The sequence below is a fragment of the Hypomesus nipponensis genome, chromosome 10, assembly GCF_054491055.1.
Source record: "Hypomesus nipponensis isolate SF chromosome 10, ASM5449105v1, whole genome shotgun sequence".
Classification (NCBI taxonomy): Eukaryota; Metazoa; Chordata; class Actinopteri; order Osmeriformes; family Osmeridae; genus Hypomesus; species Hypomesus nipponensis.
The window spans coordinates 8,954,285-8,974,835 of NC_140370.1; the positions used below are offsets into that span (position 1 = coordinate 8,954,285).

At 41.7% G+C, this 20,551-nt stretch overlaps 2 protein-coding genes and 1 long non-coding RNA gene across 4 annotated transcripts in view; 2 read left to right on the forward strand and 1 right to left on the reverse strand.

Moving 5' to 3' along the window:
- myh7l (myosin heavy chain 7-like) lies at positions 1-10,255 on the forward strand. Its single transcript, XM_084706649.1, is given in 39 exon segments — positions 1-61; positions 218-425; positions 545-688; positions 825-981; positions 1,066-1,093; positions 1,238-1,343; positions 1,467-1,559; positions 1,650-1,713; positions 1,814-1,912; positions 2,025-2,128; positions 2,304-2,442; positions 2,532-2,650; positions 2,732-2,881; positions 2,970-3,140; positions 3,243-3,552; positions 3,849-3,925; positions 4,008-4,213; positions 4,294-4,417; positions 4,524-4,660; positions 4,774-5,029; positions 5,113-5,355; positions 5,441-5,617; positions 5,703-5,848; positions 5,945-6,035; positions 6,120-6,509; positions 6,612-6,738; positions 6,813-6,931; positions 7,026-7,222; positions 7,335-7,518; positions 7,620-7,785; positions 7,982-8,106; positions 8,212-8,520; positions 8,609-8,812; positions 8,906-9,202; positions 9,290-9,326; positions 9,329-9,393; positions 9,472-9,567; positions 9,662-9,796; positions 10,119-10,255. Coding segments are annotated over 38 exon segments (5,814 nt in total). The 5' UTR covers positions 1-61; positions 218-224; the 3' UTR covers positions 10,140-10,255.
- Positions 2,826-19,364, reverse strand: LOC146271528 (uncharacterized). Of its 2 annotated transcripts, none has more exons than XR_014767090.1 (4): positions 18,712-19,364; positions 10,078-10,222; positions 4,050-4,201; positions 2,826-3,840 (listed from the first exon to the last, which is right to left on the reverse strand). It is a non-coding gene; the product is annotated as an uncharacterized LOC146271528 (long non-coding RNA). The 2 variants fall into 2 exon arrangements; XR_014767089.1 differs by lacking the exon at positions 18,712-19,364 and adding an exon at positions 11,585-11,731.
- The window catches only part of LOC146271529 (myosin-7-like), an 11,289-nt gene continuing 4,569 nt past the window's right edge, over positions 13,832-20,551 (forward strand). The window contains exons 1-24 of the mRNA XM_084706648.1: positions 13,832-13,848; positions 13,996-14,035; positions 14,377-14,589; positions 14,833-14,976; positions 15,139-15,295; positions 15,419-15,446; positions 16,018-16,123; positions 16,230-16,322; positions 16,515-16,578; positions 16,668-16,766; positions 16,863-16,966; positions 17,059-17,197; positions 17,293-17,411; positions 17,555-17,704; positions 17,813-17,983; positions 18,075-18,384; positions 18,465-18,535; positions 18,670-18,875; positions 18,956-19,079; positions 19,179-19,315; positions 19,429-19,684; positions 19,767-20,009; positions 20,095-20,271; positions 20,364-20,509. Coding sequence (XP_084562774.1) covers positions 14,389-14,589; positions 14,833-14,976; positions 15,139-15,295; positions 15,419-15,446; positions 16,018-16,123; positions 16,230-16,322; positions 16,515-16,578; positions 16,668-16,766; positions 16,863-16,966; positions 17,059-17,197; positions 17,293-17,411; positions 17,555-17,704; positions 17,813-17,983; positions 18,075-18,384; positions 18,465-18,535; positions 18,670-18,875; positions 18,956-19,079; positions 19,179-19,315; positions 19,429-19,684; positions 19,767-20,009; positions 20,095-20,271; positions 20,364-20,509 — 3,245 coding nt within the window. The 5' untranslated portion in view covers positions 13,832-13,848; positions 13,996-14,035; positions 14,377-14,388. The remainder of the gene's footprint in view (positions 13,849-13,995; positions 14,036-14,376; positions 14,590-14,832; positions 14,977-15,138; positions 15,296-15,418; positions 15,447-16,017; positions 16,124-16,229; positions 16,323-16,514; positions 16,579-16,667; positions 16,767-16,862; positions 16,967-17,058; positions 17,198-17,292; positions 17,412-17,554; positions 17,705-17,812; positions 17,984-18,074; positions 18,385-18,464; positions 18,536-18,669; positions 18,876-18,955; positions 19,080-19,178; positions 19,316-19,428; positions 19,685-19,766; positions 20,010-20,094; positions 20,272-20,363; positions 20,510-20,551) is intronic.

Below are 20,551 nucleotides of genomic sequence, written 5' to 3' on the forward strand. Positions count from 1 at the left end.
AAAATATTGTACACTGCTGCTGAAGTTCCACCTCCACTTCCGAGCAGTCTTGAGACTACAGGTAACCTCTTCTGAACGTTGACTATGAAAGGGAGGATTATGTACACTCCTGGTGTTCATAATCATTTGTGTTATAATCATGTGCATGTAAAACACGAGACAGACAACTGAATGGAGGAAAGGACAACGGTTATTTGACATCCCCGTGTCCCGTCAGTGCAACTATGGGTGACGCGATGATGGCCGTGTTCGGGGCGGCAGCCCCTTACCTGCGGAAGTCTGACATGGAGCGCTTGGAGGCCCAGACTCAACTCTTTGACATGAAGAAGGAATGCTTTGTGCCCGACCCCGTGGAGGAGTTTGTCAAGGCTTCCATCACCAGCCGAGAAGGAGAGAAGGTCACTGTGGATACCCAGAATGGGAAGGTTAGTGTTTCAGAGCAGTTGTCTGTACCATCCAAACAATTTGATTCGGTTGTGTTTGTGTATGTCATTGACAGTTGCAAATGTAATGGCTTGGTAACACTGTCATCTCTCCCACCCAGACGTTGACCGTTAAGGAATCTCAGATCCTGCAACGGAATCCTCCCAAATTTGACAAGATTGAAGACATGGCCATGCTGACCTTCCTCCACGAGCCTGCTGTTCTGTTCAACCTCAAAGAGCGATATGCAGCATGGATGATCTATGTGAGAGGAAACATCATGTCGTTTCACAACTATACTTGCTGTGTTTAGTATCCCTTTGCTGTGGTTGACACATGGCATAGCATTAGCACTTTTTATTTCTATAATGGGGAGTAAAACGTTATATATTTGTTGGCAGACCTACTCTGGGCTGTTCTGCGTGACTGTCAACCCCTACAAATGGCTACCAGTCTACAACCAGGAGGTGGTGGAAGCCTACAGAGGAAAGAAGAGGAGTGAAGCTCCTCCTCACATCTTCTCCATCTCTGACAACGCCTATCAGTACATGCTGAAAGGTAAACTTGATTTAGACGTTTTAATTCAAGGAAGGTGTGAAGTTCGCTGTCTAATATGATTATTGTGTCCTACATCAATTACAGACAGAGAGAACCAGTCTATTTTGATCACGTAAGTTCTAACTCTTTCCATGTGGCTATTAACGATATCACATGCATACTTTGATAGTTGGGTTATTCTGCTGTTAGATTTGAACGTTTGAAGAATGCAAGGCTGAGTTCACTAAAGACCGCTGGCTGTATTGTGTGTTTCCAGTGGAGAATCTGGTGCAGGAAAGACTGTGAACACAAAGAGAGTCATCCAGTACTTTGCAAGCATTGCAGCGTCTGGTGGGAAGAAAGATCAAGCAGCTCAAAACAAGGTCTTTAGCCACTTCCTGGTTTCACATACAGTGGAGGTGCTGTGTTTGTGCATACTCCAGACACACCCATTCAACATATTTAAGAGATGTTTAAGCAAGGTCTCTGACATGTATCAATGACAGGGGACCCTGGAGGATCAAATCATTCAGGCTAACCCAGCTCTCGAGGCTTTTGGTAACGCCAAGACCATCAGGAATGACAACTCCTCGAGATTTGTATGTTTCAGATAGATATTGAAGTTGATTGTTGATAAATAAATACAAATCCTTATCCAGATGAATCTTTATAAACCTCTTATTTTACAGGGTAAATTCATCCGAATTCATTTTGACACCCGAGGAAAGTTAGCTTCAGCTGACATTGAGACATGTAAGGACAACATTACCGACAAAATCTCACACGTTTCAAAACAATGCATTTCTCTTTATTAGGGCCAGCTGAATTTTCTTGTCTGTGTCATTCTCTTCAGATTTGCTCGAGAAGTCTCGTGTCACCTTTCAGCTCAAGGCTGAGAGAGACTATCACATCTTCTACCAGATTTTGTCTAACAAGAAGCCTGAGCTCCTGGGTCAGTATGAGTGACAGCACCACTGCTTGCTGCTTACCATGTGTGGAGTGAAAGGATGTAATAGCTTGTTAATCTGTTAACACATGTCTGTCTCAACCTGTCTACCCTCCAGAGATGCTGCTGGTGGCAGCTAACCCCTATGACTACGCCTTCATCTCTCAGGGGGAGACCACTGTGGCCTCTATTGACGATGCTGACGAACTAATGGCAACAGATGTGAGCCGTTTATTCAATTAAATATATAGCATTTTATTGTACAGTGAAAAGAAAAAAATGATGATGAAAAAAAATTGTTTTCCGATTTTGTGGCTTTGGGATGATGATGATGATGATGAAGCTAAAATATAAGATATTTATCATGGATTTCTTGACTGATTGTTCAAATTTACAGAGTGCCTTCGATGTGCTGGGCTTTACTCAAGAGGAGAAAAACTCAGTGTACAAACTGACGGGAGCTATCATGCACCTTGGCAACATGAAATACAAGCAGAAACAACGTGAGGAACAGGCAGAGGCTGATGGAACTGAGGGTAAGTGCTCATTTAGAGCGTACTGGCCGTGGTGTCGGTCTGTTGTAAGACTATTTAATGCAGTTACAAAAGTTGATCCCCTTCTCCAGATGCTGACAAAGTTGCATATCTGATGGGCCTCAACTCTGCTGACCTCATTAAGGGTCTCTGTCATCCAAGGGTCAAAGTAGGGAATGAGTGGGTCACCAAGGGACAGAGTGTCGCACAGGTGAGTTATTCTAGAAACACACATTATTTCTCTGGACAGATTCAGACATAGTGATGTGATCCTTTGTGCTTGGTGTGACAGGTGTATTCTGCCATTGGTGCCCTGTCTAAAGCTGTGTATGAGAGGATGTTCCTTTGGATGGTGGTGAGGATAAACCAATCACTGGAGACCAAGCAACCCCGCCAGTACTTTATTGGAGTACTGGACATAGCTGGATTTGAGATATTCGATGTGAGTCTCTTGACAATTAATATATTCTGGAACTGCAAAATGTATAGACAACTGTATGTGAGTTTCTGTAACGTCTACCCCCCCACAGTTCAACACCTTTGAACAGCTCTGCATCAACTTCACCAATGAGAAACTGCAACAGTTTTTCAACCACCACATGTTTGTGCTGGAGCAGGAAGAGTACAAGAAAGAGGGAATTGAGTGGATATTCATTGACTTTGGTATGGACTTGCAGGCTTGCATTGATCTCATTGAAAAGGTTAGTAATATAATATTTCAGAACTCAGGTGACATATGCTCTGAATCTAAATATTCATCTATAATTACACTTCAAGCAAATCCAATAAATCCTTCATTTCAGCCCATGGGTATCATGTCCATCCTTGAAGAGGAGTGCATGTTTCCCAAGGCCAGTGATACTTCCTTCAAAGCCAAACTTTATGACAACCACTTGGGCAAATCCAACAACTTTCAGAAGCCCAGGATTATCAAGGGTAAACCAGAGGCTCATTTTGCCCTGGTTCACTATGCTGGCACTGTTGATTACAACATCGGAAACTGGTTGGTGAAGAACAAGGACCCTCTGAATGAGACTGTTGTTGGACTTTACCAGAAGTCATCACTGAAGTTATTGCCAGTCCTATTTGCCAATTATGCTGGATCAGATGCAGGTACAATGAATGTTCTGTAGCAACAATTGTACTGGTCTGAACCAATCTGGACATGTGCTAGGGCATGCATTGTGTATTGTTGTGTGTTGTGTTTTTCTTTCTCTTCTGTTTGCCGTACTCCCCCCATTCGGTGCCTTCTCACACTTTTGAAATTACCTATACCACAAACACTTCATGCAAATGAATTAATATTGATATGTTATTACACAATAGTTATGTCATTTTAATTTATCCCACTCTGTTATCCAGTAGCAATTTCAAGGGAGTCCATTTTTCTTGTTGTATTTCCTTCTCAGTTCCCGTAGAGAGTGGTGGAAAGAAGGAGAAGAAGAAAAAAGGTTCTACTTTCCAAACTGTGTCAGCTCTCCACAGGGTGGGTCAGCGTTTTTTAATAAAACATTTCAAACAGTGAATAAATTCATCATGGTAAACACATTATTTCATTTCTACCACAGGAGAACCTCAACAAGCTGATGACCAACTTGAGGTCGACTCACCCTCACTTTGTGCGCTGCATCATCCCCAATGAGACCAAGACTCCTGGGGCCATGGAGAATCCTCTGGTGATGCACCAGCTGCGCTGTAACGGTGTCCTGGAAGGCATCAGGATCTGCAGAAAGGGCTTCCCCAACAGGATCCTCTATGGAGACTTCAAACAGAGGTTTAGATTGCCTTTTGCAATTGCTCTTTTGAAACAAGGAGTTTAAAGATTAGGACTAACAGATGCTTCATGTATGACAGATACCGTATCCTGAATCCTACTGCTATCCCTGAGGGTCAGTTCATTGACAGCAAAAAAGGAGCAGAGAAACTTCTGGGATCTCTGGATATAGACCACAGTCAATACAAGTTTGGACATACTAAGGTAAAAAAATCAATTTCAAAATAATAACAGTAAAAATGAGGTGTCTTAAACAGGGATCTTTTAAAGTATGTTAATTTGCATATGCTCTCTTGGAAATCTCTTCAAGGTGTTCTTTAAGGCTGGACTTTTGGGGACTCTGGAGGAGATGCGAGACGACCGTTTGTCACTCATCATCACTGGAGTCCAGTCAAGAGCTCGAGGTCTACTTGCAAGAATTGAATTCCAAAAGATTGTCGAGCGCAGGTCAGACAAATGATGAACAAACCTTTGCAACAGATTGACTTACCTAAGGGTGCTATGTTTTATGTCTATATCATTGAATATACATCTATATCATTGAATATACATTTTTACAGGGATGCATTGCTTGTCATCCAATGGAATGTGCGAGCCTTTATGGGGGTCAAGAATTGGCCCTGGATGAAGCTCTTCTTCAAGATCAAGCCTCTGCTGAAATCAGCTGAGTCAGAAAAGGAGATGGCCAACATGAAGGACGAGTTCCTGAAGCTGAAAGAGGCCTATGCAAAGTCAGAGACCCGCAGGAAGGAACTTGAGGAAAAAATGGTCTCTCTTCTCCAAGAGAAGAATGACCTACAGCTGCAAGTCCAGGCGGTAAGCTTGAACAGGCTTAATTTCTTAATTTTTCTGGTGTTTTTTATGAGACTAGTATTAAATATTTACAAATTGTTTGGCAGGAGCAAGACAACCTCGGTGATGCTGAGGAGAGATGTGAGGGGCTGATTAAGAACAAGATACAGATGGAGGCCAAAGCCAAAGAGCTGACAGAGAGACTTGAGGATGAGGAGGAGATGAATGCAGAGCTCACTGCTAAAAAGAGGAAGCTGGAGGATGAATGTTCTGAGTTGAAGAAGGACATTGATGATCTGGAGCTTACCTTGGCCAAAGTGGAGAAGGAGAAACATGCCACTGAGAACAAGGTCAGATCAATCTTTAATTTGTCGAGTGGTTTTGAAAACAAAAACATGTCACCATCTTCTGGTTGCTCAACATCTTTGTTTACAGGTGAAAAATATGACTGAGGAAATGGCTGCTCTGGAAGAAATCATCGCCAAGCTGACTAAGGAGAAGAAAGCTTTGCAGGAAGCTCATCAGCAAACACTGGACGACCTGCAGAGTGAAGAAGACAAAGTCAACACTCTGACCAAGGCCAAGACTAAGCTGGAGCAACAAGTTGATGATGTAAGCCCCGAAGAAGAGAATAGCAAGTCATCAAAATGTATACAGACATTGTTAACTAAGATATTTTGTTCATTCCCCGATGCAGCTTGAGGGGTCGCTAGAACAAGAGAAGAAGGTTCGTATGGACCTTGAGAGATCCAAGAGGAAGCTGGAGGGTGATTTGAAGTTAAGCCAGGAGAGCGTAATGGACCTGGAGAATGATAAACAGCAATTAGAGGAACGCCTTAAGAAGTATGATTTGTTTCGCATTGAAACACATTCAGTAACACTATTTGCATCTTGATTTACGCATGAACATTTTAACAACTGAAATAAAATCCTTTTCAGGAAGGACTTTGAGGTCATCCAGCTCAATAGTAAGATTGAGGATGGACAGTCCATGATAATACAGCTGCAGAAGAAGATCAAGGAGCTGCAGGTAAAAGGTCTTCATCCATGTTTAATGTCAGTATGCTAAGTGTGTGTTTGTTTTACTGCAACGAAACGTCCTACGGTGCTACAGGCTCGTGTAGAGGAATTGGAAGAGGAGCTTGAGGCAGAAAGAGCTGCCCGGGCCAAGGTGGAGAAGCAGAGGGCAGACCTGGCCAGAGAGCTCGAGGAGATCAGTGAGAGGCTGGAGGAGGCTGGAGGATCAACAACGGCTCAGATTGAGATGAACAAGAAGAGGGAGGCCGAGTTCCAGAAACTCCGCAGAGACCTCGAAGAGGCCACTCTGCAGCATGAGTCCACGGCTGCCACACTGAGGAAGAAACAAGCTGACAGCATGGCTGACCTGGGAGAGCAGATAGATAACCTGCAGAGAGTGAAGCAGAAACTGGAGAAGGAGAAGAGTGAGCTCAGGCTGGAGCTGGACGATGTGGCCTCCAGCATGGAACAGCTAGTGAAGTCGAAGGTAAATACGTCACGGCTAAATGTACAGCAGTGCTTGAGATCTCGAACCTTTATGCTTGTGAGAACGGTGGCCAAAGGTTTTTATATGCTTTTCATTTTGAAGACCAACTTGGAGAAACTTAGCAGAACCATGGAGGATCAAGCTAATGAATATAGACACAAGTGCGATGAATTCCAAAGATCCCTTAATGACTTCACAACTCAGAGAGCTAAACTTCTAGCAGAGAATGGTATGTAGATACAAAGTCATGTTTACACATCTTCACATTATATTGGTAGGTGACACAGTTTACAAATGTTTCAGGTGAGCTAAACAGACAAGTGGAAGAAAAGGAATCTCTCATTTCACAGCTCACGAGAGGAAAAACGTCTTATAGTCAACAACTTGAAGATCTAAAAAGACAACTTGAAGAGGAAGTGAAGGTACAACAATTCCTGATGAATGTAATATATTCTGTAGAGCATGTGTTTAACGTAATGCCCATGACAACTATTGCTCTCTTTCTACTCCTACTAGGCAAAGAATGCCCTGGCTCATGCAATACAATCTGCCCGCCATGACTCTGACCTGCTGAGGGAGCAGTATGAGGAGGAACAGGAGGCCAAGGCAGAGCTGCAACGTGGCATGTCCAAGGCTAACTCTGAGGTGGCTCAGTGGAGGACCAAGTATGAGACTGATGCCATCCAGAGGACTGACGAGCTGGAAGAGGCCAAGTAAAGATAATCGTTCATTTCAATTTTGTGGAAAAGTCTGAAGTGCCATACCAACTATTCCTTTTTTGTGCATTTCTTAGTTACAATTGGTGTCCCTTTTCATTGGAATCAGGAAGAAGCTGGCTCAGCGTCTACAAGATGCTGAGGAGGCTGTAGAGGCAGTGAATGCCAAATGTTCCTCCCTGGAGAAGACCAAACACAGACTCCAGAATGAGATTGAAGATCTCATGGTGGATGTGGAAAGATCTAATGCTGCTGCTAATGCCTTAGACAAGAAGCAAAGAAACTTTGATAAAGTAAATCATATTTTCTGGTATTGATCCTGACATGATACCTTTTTAGAATAGAAACAAGGCTTGATCTTCCATGCATAATGTGTTGGACCTACTGACTCTAGGTGCTGTCAGAGTGGAAGCAGAAGTATGAGGAGTCTCAGTGTGAGTTGGAGAGCTCCCAGAAGGAGGCTAGGTCTCTGAGCACTGAACTCTTCAAGCTGAAGAACTCTTATGAGGAAGCTCTGGATCATCTGGAAACCATGAAAAGGGAGAACAAGAATCTTCAAGGTAAGTGTCAGTTCAGGTCTGTACAAATTAGATATATGGAGATCAGGAAGGGAACAAATAATGTACTGCGTGACAAATACTTCCCTTTATAAAGATCTAAATCATGTAATTAATAATCTATCAAAGGGACATATATTTTGTTAACTTTGACTTTGGGTATTATCAATTGAGTGCAACTTTTAAATGTTTTTGCCAGAGGAGATTACTGATTTGACTGAACAGCTTGGCGAGGGAGCAAAGACCATTCATGAGTTGGAGAAGATCCGTAAACAGTTGGAGCAGGAGAAGGCAGATATTCAATCTGCTTTAGAGGAAGCAGAGGTAAGTTTGAACTATTTCTCACAGCCAGGAGTTGTTCCACCTATTCTTGATTGGTTGTTTAACAGTTTTTTATATTTCAACTTTCATTGCATATATAAATTCCAGGGCTCCCTAGAGCATGAGGAAGGAAAGATTTTAAGGGCCCAGCTTGAGTTTAACCAAGTGAAGGCTGACATTGAGCGCAAGCTGGCTGAAAAGGATGAGGAGATGGAGCAGACCAAGAGAAATCTGCAGAGGACCATCGATATCCTGCAGAGTGCTGTGGAAGCAGAGACCAGAAGCAGGAATGAGGCCATGAGACTGAAGAAGAAGATGGAGGGAGACCTCAATGAGATGGAGATCCAGCTCAGCCAGTCCAACAGACAGGCAGCTGAGGCCCAGAAACAGCTCAAGACTGTTCAAGCTCATGTAAAGGTAAAGGATCACAAGAGTCAACATATTTGGCTGAACTGAGAAGACATCTTAACAGCAATACATCTTTTGGATTTTTCTGATCTTTCAGGATGCTCAGCTGCAGCTTGATGACACTTTTCGAGCCAATGAGGATCTCAAAGAGAACGCTGCTATTGTGGAGAGACGCAACAATCTAATGCAGGCTGAATTGGAGGAGTTGAGATCCTTGGTAGAGCAGACTGAGAGAGGTCGTAAGCTTGCTGAGCAAGAGCTGCTGGATGTCTCTGAAAGGGTCCAGCTGCTGCACTCACAAGTAAGGTGGATAATGCAATTAAGGAATTTCTTCAATTTCATGTTCACATTTTTCAGATGTTTCAAATCTACATCTACCTATGTGTATGAATAGAATACCAGCCTGCTGAACCAGAAGAAGAAGCTGGAGAGCGATACATCCCAGCTTCAGACTGAGGTGGAGGAGGCGGTACAGGAGTGCAGAAATGCTGAAGAGAAGGCCAAGAAGGCCATCACGGACGCCGCCATGATGGCTGAGGAGCTGAAGAAGGAGCAGGACACCAGCTCTCACCTGGAGAGGATGAAGAAAAACATGGAGCAGACCATCAAGGACCTGCAGCACCGTCTGGACGAGGCCGAACAGATCGCAATGAAGGGAGGGAAGAAGCAGATGCAGAAGCTGGAGGCCAGGGTAAGTTCCTGTCATCATCAAAACTTTTGAATCAACATTTTTTGGGCTGGGCCTTTTATTGCTGTAACTCTTGGTTGTATTGGCCAGGTGAGGGAGCTAGAGATGGAGGTTGAAGCGGAGCAAAAAGGGGCAGTGAGTCTGTGAAGGGCATCCGGAAATACGAGCGCCGTATCAAGGAGCTAACCTATCAGGTAAATGCACATATACAGTGTGATATATTGGCATAAAGTCCCAAGAAAGAATGTAAAATGAGTGCAATTACTTCACAGACTGAGGAAGACCGTAAGAACATGGCCCGCCTGCAGGACCTTGTGGACAAGTTGCAACTGAAAGTCAAAGCCTACAAGAGAGCTGCAGAGGAGGCTGTAAGTGTTCACATCCTGTGAACGTACAAAGTAAAGTTGTCTCTCCCTGGTTTGGTAGTAAGGGTTGTTGGTATTATTGGCTTGCCTGTGACAGGAGGAGCAGGCTAACAATCATCTGGGCAAGTTCCGGAAGATCCAGCACGAGCTGGAAGAAGCCGAGGAGAGAGCTGACATTGCTGAGTCTCAGGTCAACAAGCTGCGTGCTAAGAGCAGGGATGCTGGTTCCAAGGTTAGCAACAGCTGCACACAGCACGGGGGTGAATCCGTGGCATCTGCTACTTGTTCATGCTGCCCTCTGTCAACTGCCTCAAATGTTTCACAAATAATTGTGTGTCCTTTATACTACATAGTTATCTCTCTACAAGCAGCTTATTATTCCTATCTTTATTTTACTCTATGCTGTGATACATTTGCTGCATGACTAATGTGTGTTTTTTTCTGTGACACCTAAACAGTTAACTATTCGAACATACTAATTGTAATATACTTAGCTTGCAAGCTGGCACTTACTATCTTCTCTCTTTCCCTTCCAATATCCCTGGTCATCACAGAAAGGGTTTGATGAGGAGTGAAGTTTTGGACCCTTCTGAAAATCCTATTCTGCTGTGTGCTGTGGATTCCCCTCTTCCATCACTGTTCACATCCTGTTCACATCCTATAATTGTGTGAAATAAAATGTCATCCACCAGTCTGAATATTCGGTCTCCAGCCTTGTTTCACAGCAATTTCATAGATGTGGTTTACTTTAAAAAGTAGCCCGTGTTAAATATCTTATCTACTACTAAAAAACATAGACATCCAATAAAAAATATACTAAAAAGTATTTACCATAAAACATTTTATGACAGCTACTATAGCCATTATGATGGCAAAATTGCACTCTGTTGTCATACAGTGGTGGTTTAGTAAAACGGTTAAATAGTTTAGGGAGAAATCGATTCAATACAAAACTAATGATTATTAAAAAGACTGATTAGCAATACAAGGATATTTTGAAAATAAGTAATCAAATAAAAAAATACCATGAGTATCACTGCAAGAAATACATAAAAAACAAATGCAGTGTCAAATTGTGCTCTTGAAGTATGGGGTTGGGGTTAGACAGTTGTAACAGTTACACCCGTACAGAAACAGAACCACACAGATTCATTTGCACACTGTAGTCTCAGCTACATGTCTATATTCATGACTATCAGAGTGTTGACGGGTAGTGATAGGGTTATCTGAGGAATCCTGAGGGTCAAGCATGCCCTCCGACGGTGGCACAGAGACATAAACTGAGCATGCAGGAATAGGGAACATGAGAAGGGCTTGGCGGTGGACAGAGAACCCCATGGAAGCCATGAACTAGGGTGGGCGGGCTTAAGTGTTTGAAATGCGAGGTGATGATTGCCAAAATAGAAAGAGACCAAACAAATCTTTTGTTCTCAAAATAGAGCATTCAGAAAAGCGAAAGAGTTGGGGTGTCAAGGTCACACAATACAACAGCATACAAAGCCAGTCCACAGATAATCACAAGCAGCTGGCTGTCATAAATCCCTCTGCCAATCAACCACATGCACACACATATTCCTCTGAAGTCTGTGTAGATGTAATACTTTTATGACATTTTAATTTTCATAGATCATCAGTGTCATTGATCATCCAAATAGAGATCCAAAGAAGTAGACACTTTATGTAAGAAAATTGTAATGCACACACAACAAAACAAACTCAGTACCAGTTTCTTTATACATGTGTTTGCCCAAAATTGTATGTTTCAAACATGTAGTAAGTACTTTGACCAGGATAGATCGTGCAATTCACTTGATCATCTAATAGATCATTACTAAAATACACTCTCTCATAGTCTTAGTGTGGAGGATCATTTGTAATGGCCAATCAATTGCTTCACCATAATTCATTTTGTCTTAATTTCTCTTTGTGACTGTGAATATTAAATTACATAATAATCGAAAAAAAACTTACAGTAGTAAAGGAAAACAGTTGTTTCAGTGAGGAAGACATCAGTTCTTACCTCAAGGTTTGAGGGAGTGGGGAGAGACAATCAGGATTCTAATAAAAGACCCATCCTGCCATGGTGTGAATCCTGTCTCTGCTCTTCTTACATGTCTAGTCGTCATCCACACCTCCAGTGGACACACAGGTATCCTTCAACAATGACTTTACGGATCAGTTAAAGGATTAACAGTATTATCCCATATTAAAACATGTATTTGGTTTGATAAGTGGAACTTTGATCAGTTCCAACCTTTGTTAAAGTTCAACTTTGGCACCCTTCAAAATGGTTGCAAATTGACAATATTTTTCGGAAAGAATTAAAGAAAAATATAATCTATAAAAAAGGACAAAATAAGAAACATACCATTAAAAACATGTAACAATGTATAGACAAATCTTATGTACTACAGTATTTACAATTAATGTCCTAAGGAACATAATAATGAAGTAGTCCAGGAAAAGGGCAACACTAGCTGCAATGTGTGGTGCATATTCCAATGTAACTGTGATCATCAGTGATGTAACTGTGATCATCAGCGATACCCCATTTGACACTAACCAATATCTGACTTCGATTTACGTGTCTTCTTGTGTTTCTTATGACAAGTGCAGGTTTGACATTCGGCAGCATGCTATATTAGTGTTATCTTCCCTGGGTCTTTAGCAGTGGCATGGCATTTCTCACTTCATTTTGTCACCCTGACGCCAGCTGTCATGTTTAGGGTTGGGGTAGCTATCAGAATGGAAATGATCTCCACACTTGTCATCAGCACTTGACTCTCCTGTTATCTATTGACCTTTTGGGCTGTACATATTAGCCTAAGACCACTTCTCATAATGATTGATATATTCAAATGTAGTGGTTAAAAGCATTTATCAGATGTTTCAAAGCAGTGCAAATGGCTTAGATGGAACTTTTTTACGTTTCTTTCCTTTAAAAGTCATATTTCTTTGGTCTTTGACACCTTATCAGATATTGACAGGACATATTCTGAGGACGGGCCAGAAGGAATACTAGCCACTTGATGCTCCACAGCTCAGTGTTGACGCCACTGTATTGCTGGTATTCCCCATTCTGATGGGTGAGGGAATATACCTGTCACCCTTTCTTTATTTATGTGAATAAGAAACCTCTGTGGGCTACGGTGGGTAGATCCTAAACATTAGCATGTCTGGTCTAGGAAAGCCCTCTGTCCCTCACAGCCTGTCCTATTCCATCAGTATGAGGCCGTCTGTAGGAATTTCACAGGGTTATCTTTGTCCTCAAAGACACAATGCCATGTCAACTAGACGGCAGCTAAGGGGGCAGCTTTCACTGGCTGCTGGGTGATAATGGAGAATGGGTCTGTGATGACCTTGGCCACACATTGGTTCCACCCAATGGCCTTCCACTGTGCATCATCAATATTATCTTTCTGCGAATCTAAAGCACGTCACCTGTGGCAGACCTATGTCTTTTTTTCTTGACATTTGCCGCCTGGTTAATCTCACTGTCTAAATGTTCTTTATTTAGACCGTCCATTTGGGTATTTGAGAATGTCGTTTATGTGACTGTAAAGTCCAGGCTATGATGACCAAACACAATATGTTACCAATGTCACGCATTAACTCCTCTTAAGCCTACTGGGTGATTGAGAATGGCATGGTATCCTACTCCTAAATACATCTAGTATATCTTTTTTAAACATCAGTATAAACAGATATACTTGTGGCATGGTAAAACCTGGCCAAATATTATTTGAAATATTATTTTTATCACTTAATATTACTTTGTACATACTGCATTTGTTAATATCACACTTTTTTTTTTTTGGATCATGGATAACAATAAAACTATATCGTCTTTCTTAGAATAACTGCATCATCTAAATGGCGTCCCAATACATTATTTAGAGGCAATACCCTCACTACATGGTCAGAGAACATGGGCCTTCAAGTAGTAAAATTGTGTCTCTTGTGAGTACATTTTGAGAGTGATGACAAAGGAATCCCCATTTGTCTATTTAAAGATGGGGTTGTCTTCCATTCACTGCTTGAGGATAACAATGATTAATCACAACACTCCCTGGAACTCCTAATATGGACAAACCAGAGACTCCATCATTGATAAGACTATCCCAGCTGATTTCTAAATTGCTTCCACCACTCATGAAGCCCCTCCATATACAGACACAATGGCATTCCTGGTCACAGAGATGCACCTCCATATTTGGAAGAAGTGCTTCATTTATAAAGAGGACACATGGTTGGAGCCCCAATAGGTCACTATTCTATCTCAAGGTAAGACAAAAGAACAAAGCTCTGGACTGAAACTGAAAGTGCTTGGGACTATGTGTTATTTTAAAGATACAGTCATTGGATAAAGAAATACGTATTTGACCATATTTAAAATACATTCAATATCTCATCGCTTTTCTTTCTGAACAGGACCAGCATACCCTCATTCTTTTCTACAGGGGTTGATAAGGTAAGGCATCATGAAATCACAAAATTGACTAAAATAATGTTTTATTGATTGGATTCTTTGGTTTGACATCACTGCAATCCATTTTGAGTTACTGATATTTTTTGTAGAAATTGAAGCTGAATAGAGACAATATCTAATAGAATTAGGGACAATACACAACCCAAAAGAAAATCTGTATTCACTGATGTTACAGAAGATGCTATACATTGACATTTGAAATTGATACGATAACAATTTAAATTGATACCATTTAAAATATCAACATTGTATCAATATGTAGACTCCCTAGGTCAGAGTGAATAGGTTCATATAAAATGAGTCATGTCATTTCCTTTCCCAAGGCACAGTGAACCATGGGTGACGCGCACATGGCACAGTTTGGCACGGCCGCTCCTTTCCTGAGGAAATCGGACAGGGAGCGTCTGGAGGCCCAGACCCGACCCTTTGACATGAAGAAGGAATGCTTTGTGCCCGATGCTGAAGAGGAGTATGTCAAAGCATCCATCACAAGCCGAGAGGGAGACCAAGCCACTGCTCAAACTGAGAGGGGGAAGGTTAGTCAGCTCGGAGAACATCTTCCTTGTAACTGGTCAACCAGGACATCTAGTGGTAATAGATGACACTCAAACTAAAATGATCGTCACTCGTGCATCCTCTTTAAATAAACTGCAATAAATGTCAATAACTTTTACCTGGATCTAAATCTTCAAGACTTTAATTGGCCAACAGCACTAATTAATTTATACTTAAGGGTTAGGCAAGTGCCCTTAACAATGATCTTTTGAATACATTTGCAGACTGTGACCGTGAAGGAGTGTGATGTCCATCCTCAAAATCCGCCAAAGTTTGATAAAATTGAAGACATGGCCATGTTCACCTTCCTCCATGAGCCTGCTGTGCTGTTTAACCTCAAAGAGCGTTATGCAGCATGGATGATCTACGTGAGTATCGAAACACTGACTGTATTTTCTGATACTCCACACACTGTGAATTAGAATAACATAGCTGTTGAGTCTTACCCCCCAAAAATGACATCCTTGAAAGACAATGCAACATCAGTTCATCCCCAACAATAGTGTTGAACTTTTCCCTATTTTCTGCAGACCTACTCTGGGCTGTTCTGCGTGACTGTCAACCCCTACAAATGGCTGCCAGTCTACAACCAGGAGGTGGTGGAAGCCTACAGAGGAAAGAAGAGGGCTGAAGCTCCTCCTCACATCTTCTCCATCTCTGACAATGCTTATCAGTACATGCTGACAGGTAAGAAAATGTGCTACCAAGGATAATCATGCTACCAAATTGCTTATTTTTCAACAGTAGTATAACTAAAGTGAGCCTGGTATTATTAATTGGTATTTGACCAGCTCCATATTTTACTTTCAGACAGGGAGAACCAATCCATTCTCATCACGTGAGTCATTTATTCCCCCCCTCCCCCCACTATAATCTCTCCTCCTGTAGGTATTACTTTTTTTTTTACTGTAACTGTAACTAAGAGCGTCTGCTAAATGACTAAATGTAACTCAGTTTTTACCATTGGTTTCAGCCAGTAACCATCCTAGTTAATGTATGGATGGAGATGTGATATATAAAACTGATAAAAATACTGTGTATGTTTATACGGAAAAAAACTTTTGACTACACAAACCAAAACAGATACCTTGAAGGATGAGCATCAATAAGTGATCTGCAACATTTTTTGTGATGAAGGGTACAAATACAGTGACTATTAGTGCTACCGTTTACATAGAGGATGTACTTGTATATGTCAGGTGTAAACATCAAAACAGCAGATTGTAGCGTGAGTACCGTTCAGTAGTTCTGGAAATACTCAATAACTCAACAGGTTTGTTTTGAGCATCTATGTGCATCTCTTTTATTTTGGTGTTGACTAAATGTAAAATGGTGTTAATGCCTGGCATTTTAAATGAGCATTATTTATTTTCTTCTTTAAGTAACCTTAAATGTATTTGTGTCCTCAGTGGAGAATCCGGTGCTGGGAAAACTGTCAACACCAAGAGAGTCATTCAATACTTTGCCAGCATTGCAGCTGCAGGAGGGAAGAAGGATACTGGATCTGAGAAAAAGGTTTCCATCAGAAACTCTAATAGAGCACACATCATTTGCTATCTAAAAACACTGTAGCCTACTTGGAGGATTGCAATCACATGTTGCCATCTTCTATTTGTTTCAGGGGACCCTGGAGGATCAAATCATTCAGGCCAACCCAGCTCTGGAGGCCTTTGGTAACGCCAAGACCATCAGGAATGACAACTCTTCGAGATTTGTAAGTTTCTGATTGGGAAGTTGATCATTGACATAAATGATAATTATAAAGATTTTGAACTGTCTATCAGGCATTCTGATTGATGCTGACAAAATAGAACAGAGATAAGTTCAATCATATTTGTTCAATCATGTTTGCCCAAAAGTCTGATTCATATTGCCCAAATTAATATAGTTGACTGTTACTTTTTAGGGAAAGTTCATCAGAATCCATTTTGCAGCAAGTGGAAAGCTGGCTTCTGCTGATATTGAGACATGTAAGGGTGCACATGCTTCCATTAAGTTTCATACCTTTCAGTCTCTGATGGAGAACAGTCTTTAACATTTACATATGTTGCCACACCAGATCTGTTGGAGAAGTCCCGTGTGACTTTCCAGCTCAAGGCTGAGAGAGACTACCACATTTTCTACCAGATCCTGTCCCAAAAAAAGCCAGAATTGCTAGGTAAATTGTGAATACTACAAGGTATAAAAAAAACTTAAATAGCAACTTTGTTATAGCATTCAGATGAAAATGGGACCTTTTGGTTTTGTTTTGCAGAGATGCTACTCATCACCAACAACCCGTACGACTATGGTTTCATATCCCAAGGAGAGACCACTGTACAATCCATCAATGACGCAGAGGAGCTAATAGCCACTGATGTAAGTTAAGTTGTTAGAAATGATGTTAGAAACTGATGTTAGAAGCTGTTAGCAATGCTTTGTTGGTATAATTGACACTGTGTCTTTCACAGGATGCCTTTGATGTGCTGGGGTTCACTCAAGAAGAGAAGAATGGCATCTACAAGATGACTGGTGCCATTATGCACTATGGAAACATGAAGTTCAAGCAGAAGCAGCGTGAGGAACAGGCAGAGGCTGATGGCACAGAGGGTGAGAGATGTTCCTTGATACATTTCAGAGTGGACCATGTCATAACTTCCAGAGGCAAGGCAGACTTCACTGTGAATTGTATTGTCTGTCTCCAGATGCTGACAAAGTTGCATATCTGATGGGCCTCAACTCTGCTGACCTCATTAAGGGTCTCTGTCATCCAAGGGTCAAAGTAGGGAATGAGTGGGTCACCAAGGGACAGAGTGTCCAACAGGTAATCCTGAAAAAAGGAATCAAAAATCTTTTGACTTGCTCTCGTCATGACCTTTCATAATTAGTTCTAAATATCTCTTTAGGGATAAATATGGATACATGTAATCTAAAAAAGGTTCTGTGATATTTGTATGTCCTTCAAAGGTGAACTACTCCATCGGTGCACTGTCCAAGTCAGTGTATGAGAAGATGTTCCTCTGGATGGTGGTGAGGATAAACCAATCCCTGGACACCAGGCAGCCACGCCAGTATTTTATTGGTGTGCTGGACATTGCTGGTTTTGAGATTTTTGATGTAAGTTCTAGCAACCTGAATGTCTTATAATACTGTATGTTTTGCCTCATAAATATAGTTATTACGTACGTGATGTTTGTTATACTTAATATGTACTTCCTTTTGCAGTTCAACACCTTTGAGCAACTCTGCATCAACTTCACCAATGAGAAACTGCAACAGTTTTTCAACCACCACATGTTTGTGCTGGAGCAGGAAGAGTACAAGAAAGAGGGAATTGAGTGGACATTCATTGACTTTGGTATGGACTTGCAGGCTTGCATTGACCTTATTGAGAAGGTGAGATTTTTGGCGTGTACAAGACAATGTAAACAGTCTGAGTGTGTTTAGTATTAATTAATTGTGTGAACAATTCATCTTTCTATTTCAGCCCATGGGTATCATGTCCATCCTTGAAGAGGAGTGCATGTTCCCCAAGGCCAGTGATGCTACCTTCAAAGCCAAACTTTATGACAACCACCTGGGCAAATCCAACAACTTCCAGAAGCCCAGGATTATCAAGGGGAGACCAGAGGCCCATTTCTCCCTGGTTCACTATGCTGGCACTGTTGATTACAACATCGGTAACTGGCTGGTGAAGAACAAGGATCCTCTTAATGAGACCGTTGTTGGACTGTACCAAAAATCTACTGTCAAGTTGCTTGGGGTCCTTTTTGCAAATTATGCTGGATCAGAAGCAAGTAAGTCACAACCACATAATTGCCACATTGTCTGTAAAACTTGACTGCATTTTCATGACATGATACGTCATCCATGACAGGTGATGCTGGAAAGGGCAAGGGAAGTAAGAAAAAGGGTTCCTCATTTCAGACAGTGTCTGCCTTGCACAGGGTGAGTACAACATGATATTGCTAATCTAAAACCACAACATATTAGGAAGGGGCCTACAAAGGGGCAATGGATTGCTATTGTATTGTGAAATATGTTCATTTTAAGTCTAAGACAGAACATTATTGTTACTACAGGAGAACCTCAACAAGCTGATGACCAACTTGAGGTCGACTCACCCTCACTTTGTGCGCTGCATCATCCCCAATGAGACCAAGACTCCTGGGGCCATGGAGAATCCTCTGGTGATGCACCAGCTGCGCTGTAACGGTGTCCTGGAAGGCATCAGGATCTGCAGAAAGGGCTTCCCCAACAGGATCCTCTATGGAGACTTCAAACAGAGGTTTAGATTGCCTTTTGCAATTGCTCTTTTGAAACAAGGAGTTTAAAGATTAGGACTAACAGATGCTTCATGTATGACAGATACCGTATCCTGAATCCTGCTGCTATCCCTGAGGGTCAGTTCATTGACAGCAAAAAAGGAGCAGAGAAACTTCTGGGATCTCTGGATATAGACCACAGTCAATACAAGTTTGGACACACTAAGGTAAAACAAATTAATTTCAAAATAATAATCTCTAAAAGGAATCTTTTAAAGTATGTTAATTTACTGTTGTTAATATTCTGTCTTGGAAATCTCTTCAAGGTGTTCTTTAAGGCTGGACTTCTGGGGACTCTGGAGGAGATGCGAGACGACCGTTTGTCACTCATCATCACTGGAGTCCAGTCAAGATCTCGAGGTCTACTTGCAAGAATTGAATTCCAAAAGATTGTCGAGCGCAGGTCAGACAAATGATGAACAAACCTTTGCAACAGATTGACTTACCTAAGGGTGCTATGTTTTATGTCTATATCATTGAATATACATCTATATCATTGAATATACATTTTTACAGGGATGCATTGCTTGTCATCCAATGGAATGTGCGAGCCTTCATGGGGGTCAAGAATTGGCCCTGGATGAAGCTCTTCTTCAAGATCAAGCCTCTGCTGAAATCAGCTGAGTCAGAAAAGGAGATGGCCAACATGAAGGACGAGTTCCTGAAGCTGAAAGAGGCCTATGCAAAGTCAGAGACCCGCAGGAAGGAACTTGAGGAAAAAATGGTCTCTCTTCTCCAAGAGAAGAATGACCTACAGCTGCAAGTCCAGGCGGTAAGCTTGAACAGGCTTCATTTCTAAATTGTTCTGGTGTTTTTATGAGTCTAGTATTAAATATTTACAAATTGTTTGGCAGGAGCAAGACAACCTTGGTGATGCTGAGGAGAGATGTGAGGGGCTGATTAAGAACAAGATACAGATGGAGGCCAAAGCTAAAGAGCTGACAGAGAGACTTGAGGATGAGGAGGAGATGAATGCAGAGCTCACTGCTAAGAAGAGGAAGCTGGAGGATGAATGTTCTGAGTTGAAGAAGGACATTGATGATCTGGAACTTACCTTGGCCAAAGTGGAGAAGGAGAAACATGCCACTGAGAACAAGGTCAGATCAATCTTTGATTTGTTGCGTGGTTTTGAAAACAAAAACATGTCTCCATCTTCTGGTTGCTCAACATCTTTGTTTACAGGTGAAGAATCTGACTGAGGAAATGGCTGCTCTGGAAGAAATCATCGCCAAGCTGACTAAGGAGAAGAAAGCTTTGCAGGAAGCTCATCAGCAAACACTGGACGACCTGCAGAGTGAAGAAGACAAAGTCAACACTCTGACCAAGGCCAAGGCTAAGCTGGAGCAACAAGTTGATGATGTGAGTCCTGTCATGTCAATTTAGAAACATCAAAAACATGCATTCATAGACATCCTATTCTATGTTTCTGAGCCACTTTTAATCTTCCTCAGCTTGAAGGTTCTCTGGAGCAAGAGAAGAAGGTTCGTATGGACCTTGAGAGAGCTAAGAGAAAGCTAGAGGGGGACTTGAAGTTGACCCAGGAAAGCCTAATGGACCTGGAGAATGATAAACAACAACTTGAAGAACGTCTTAAAAAGTATGCAATTTATATTCAAACATTTCACCAACATTTCAACCC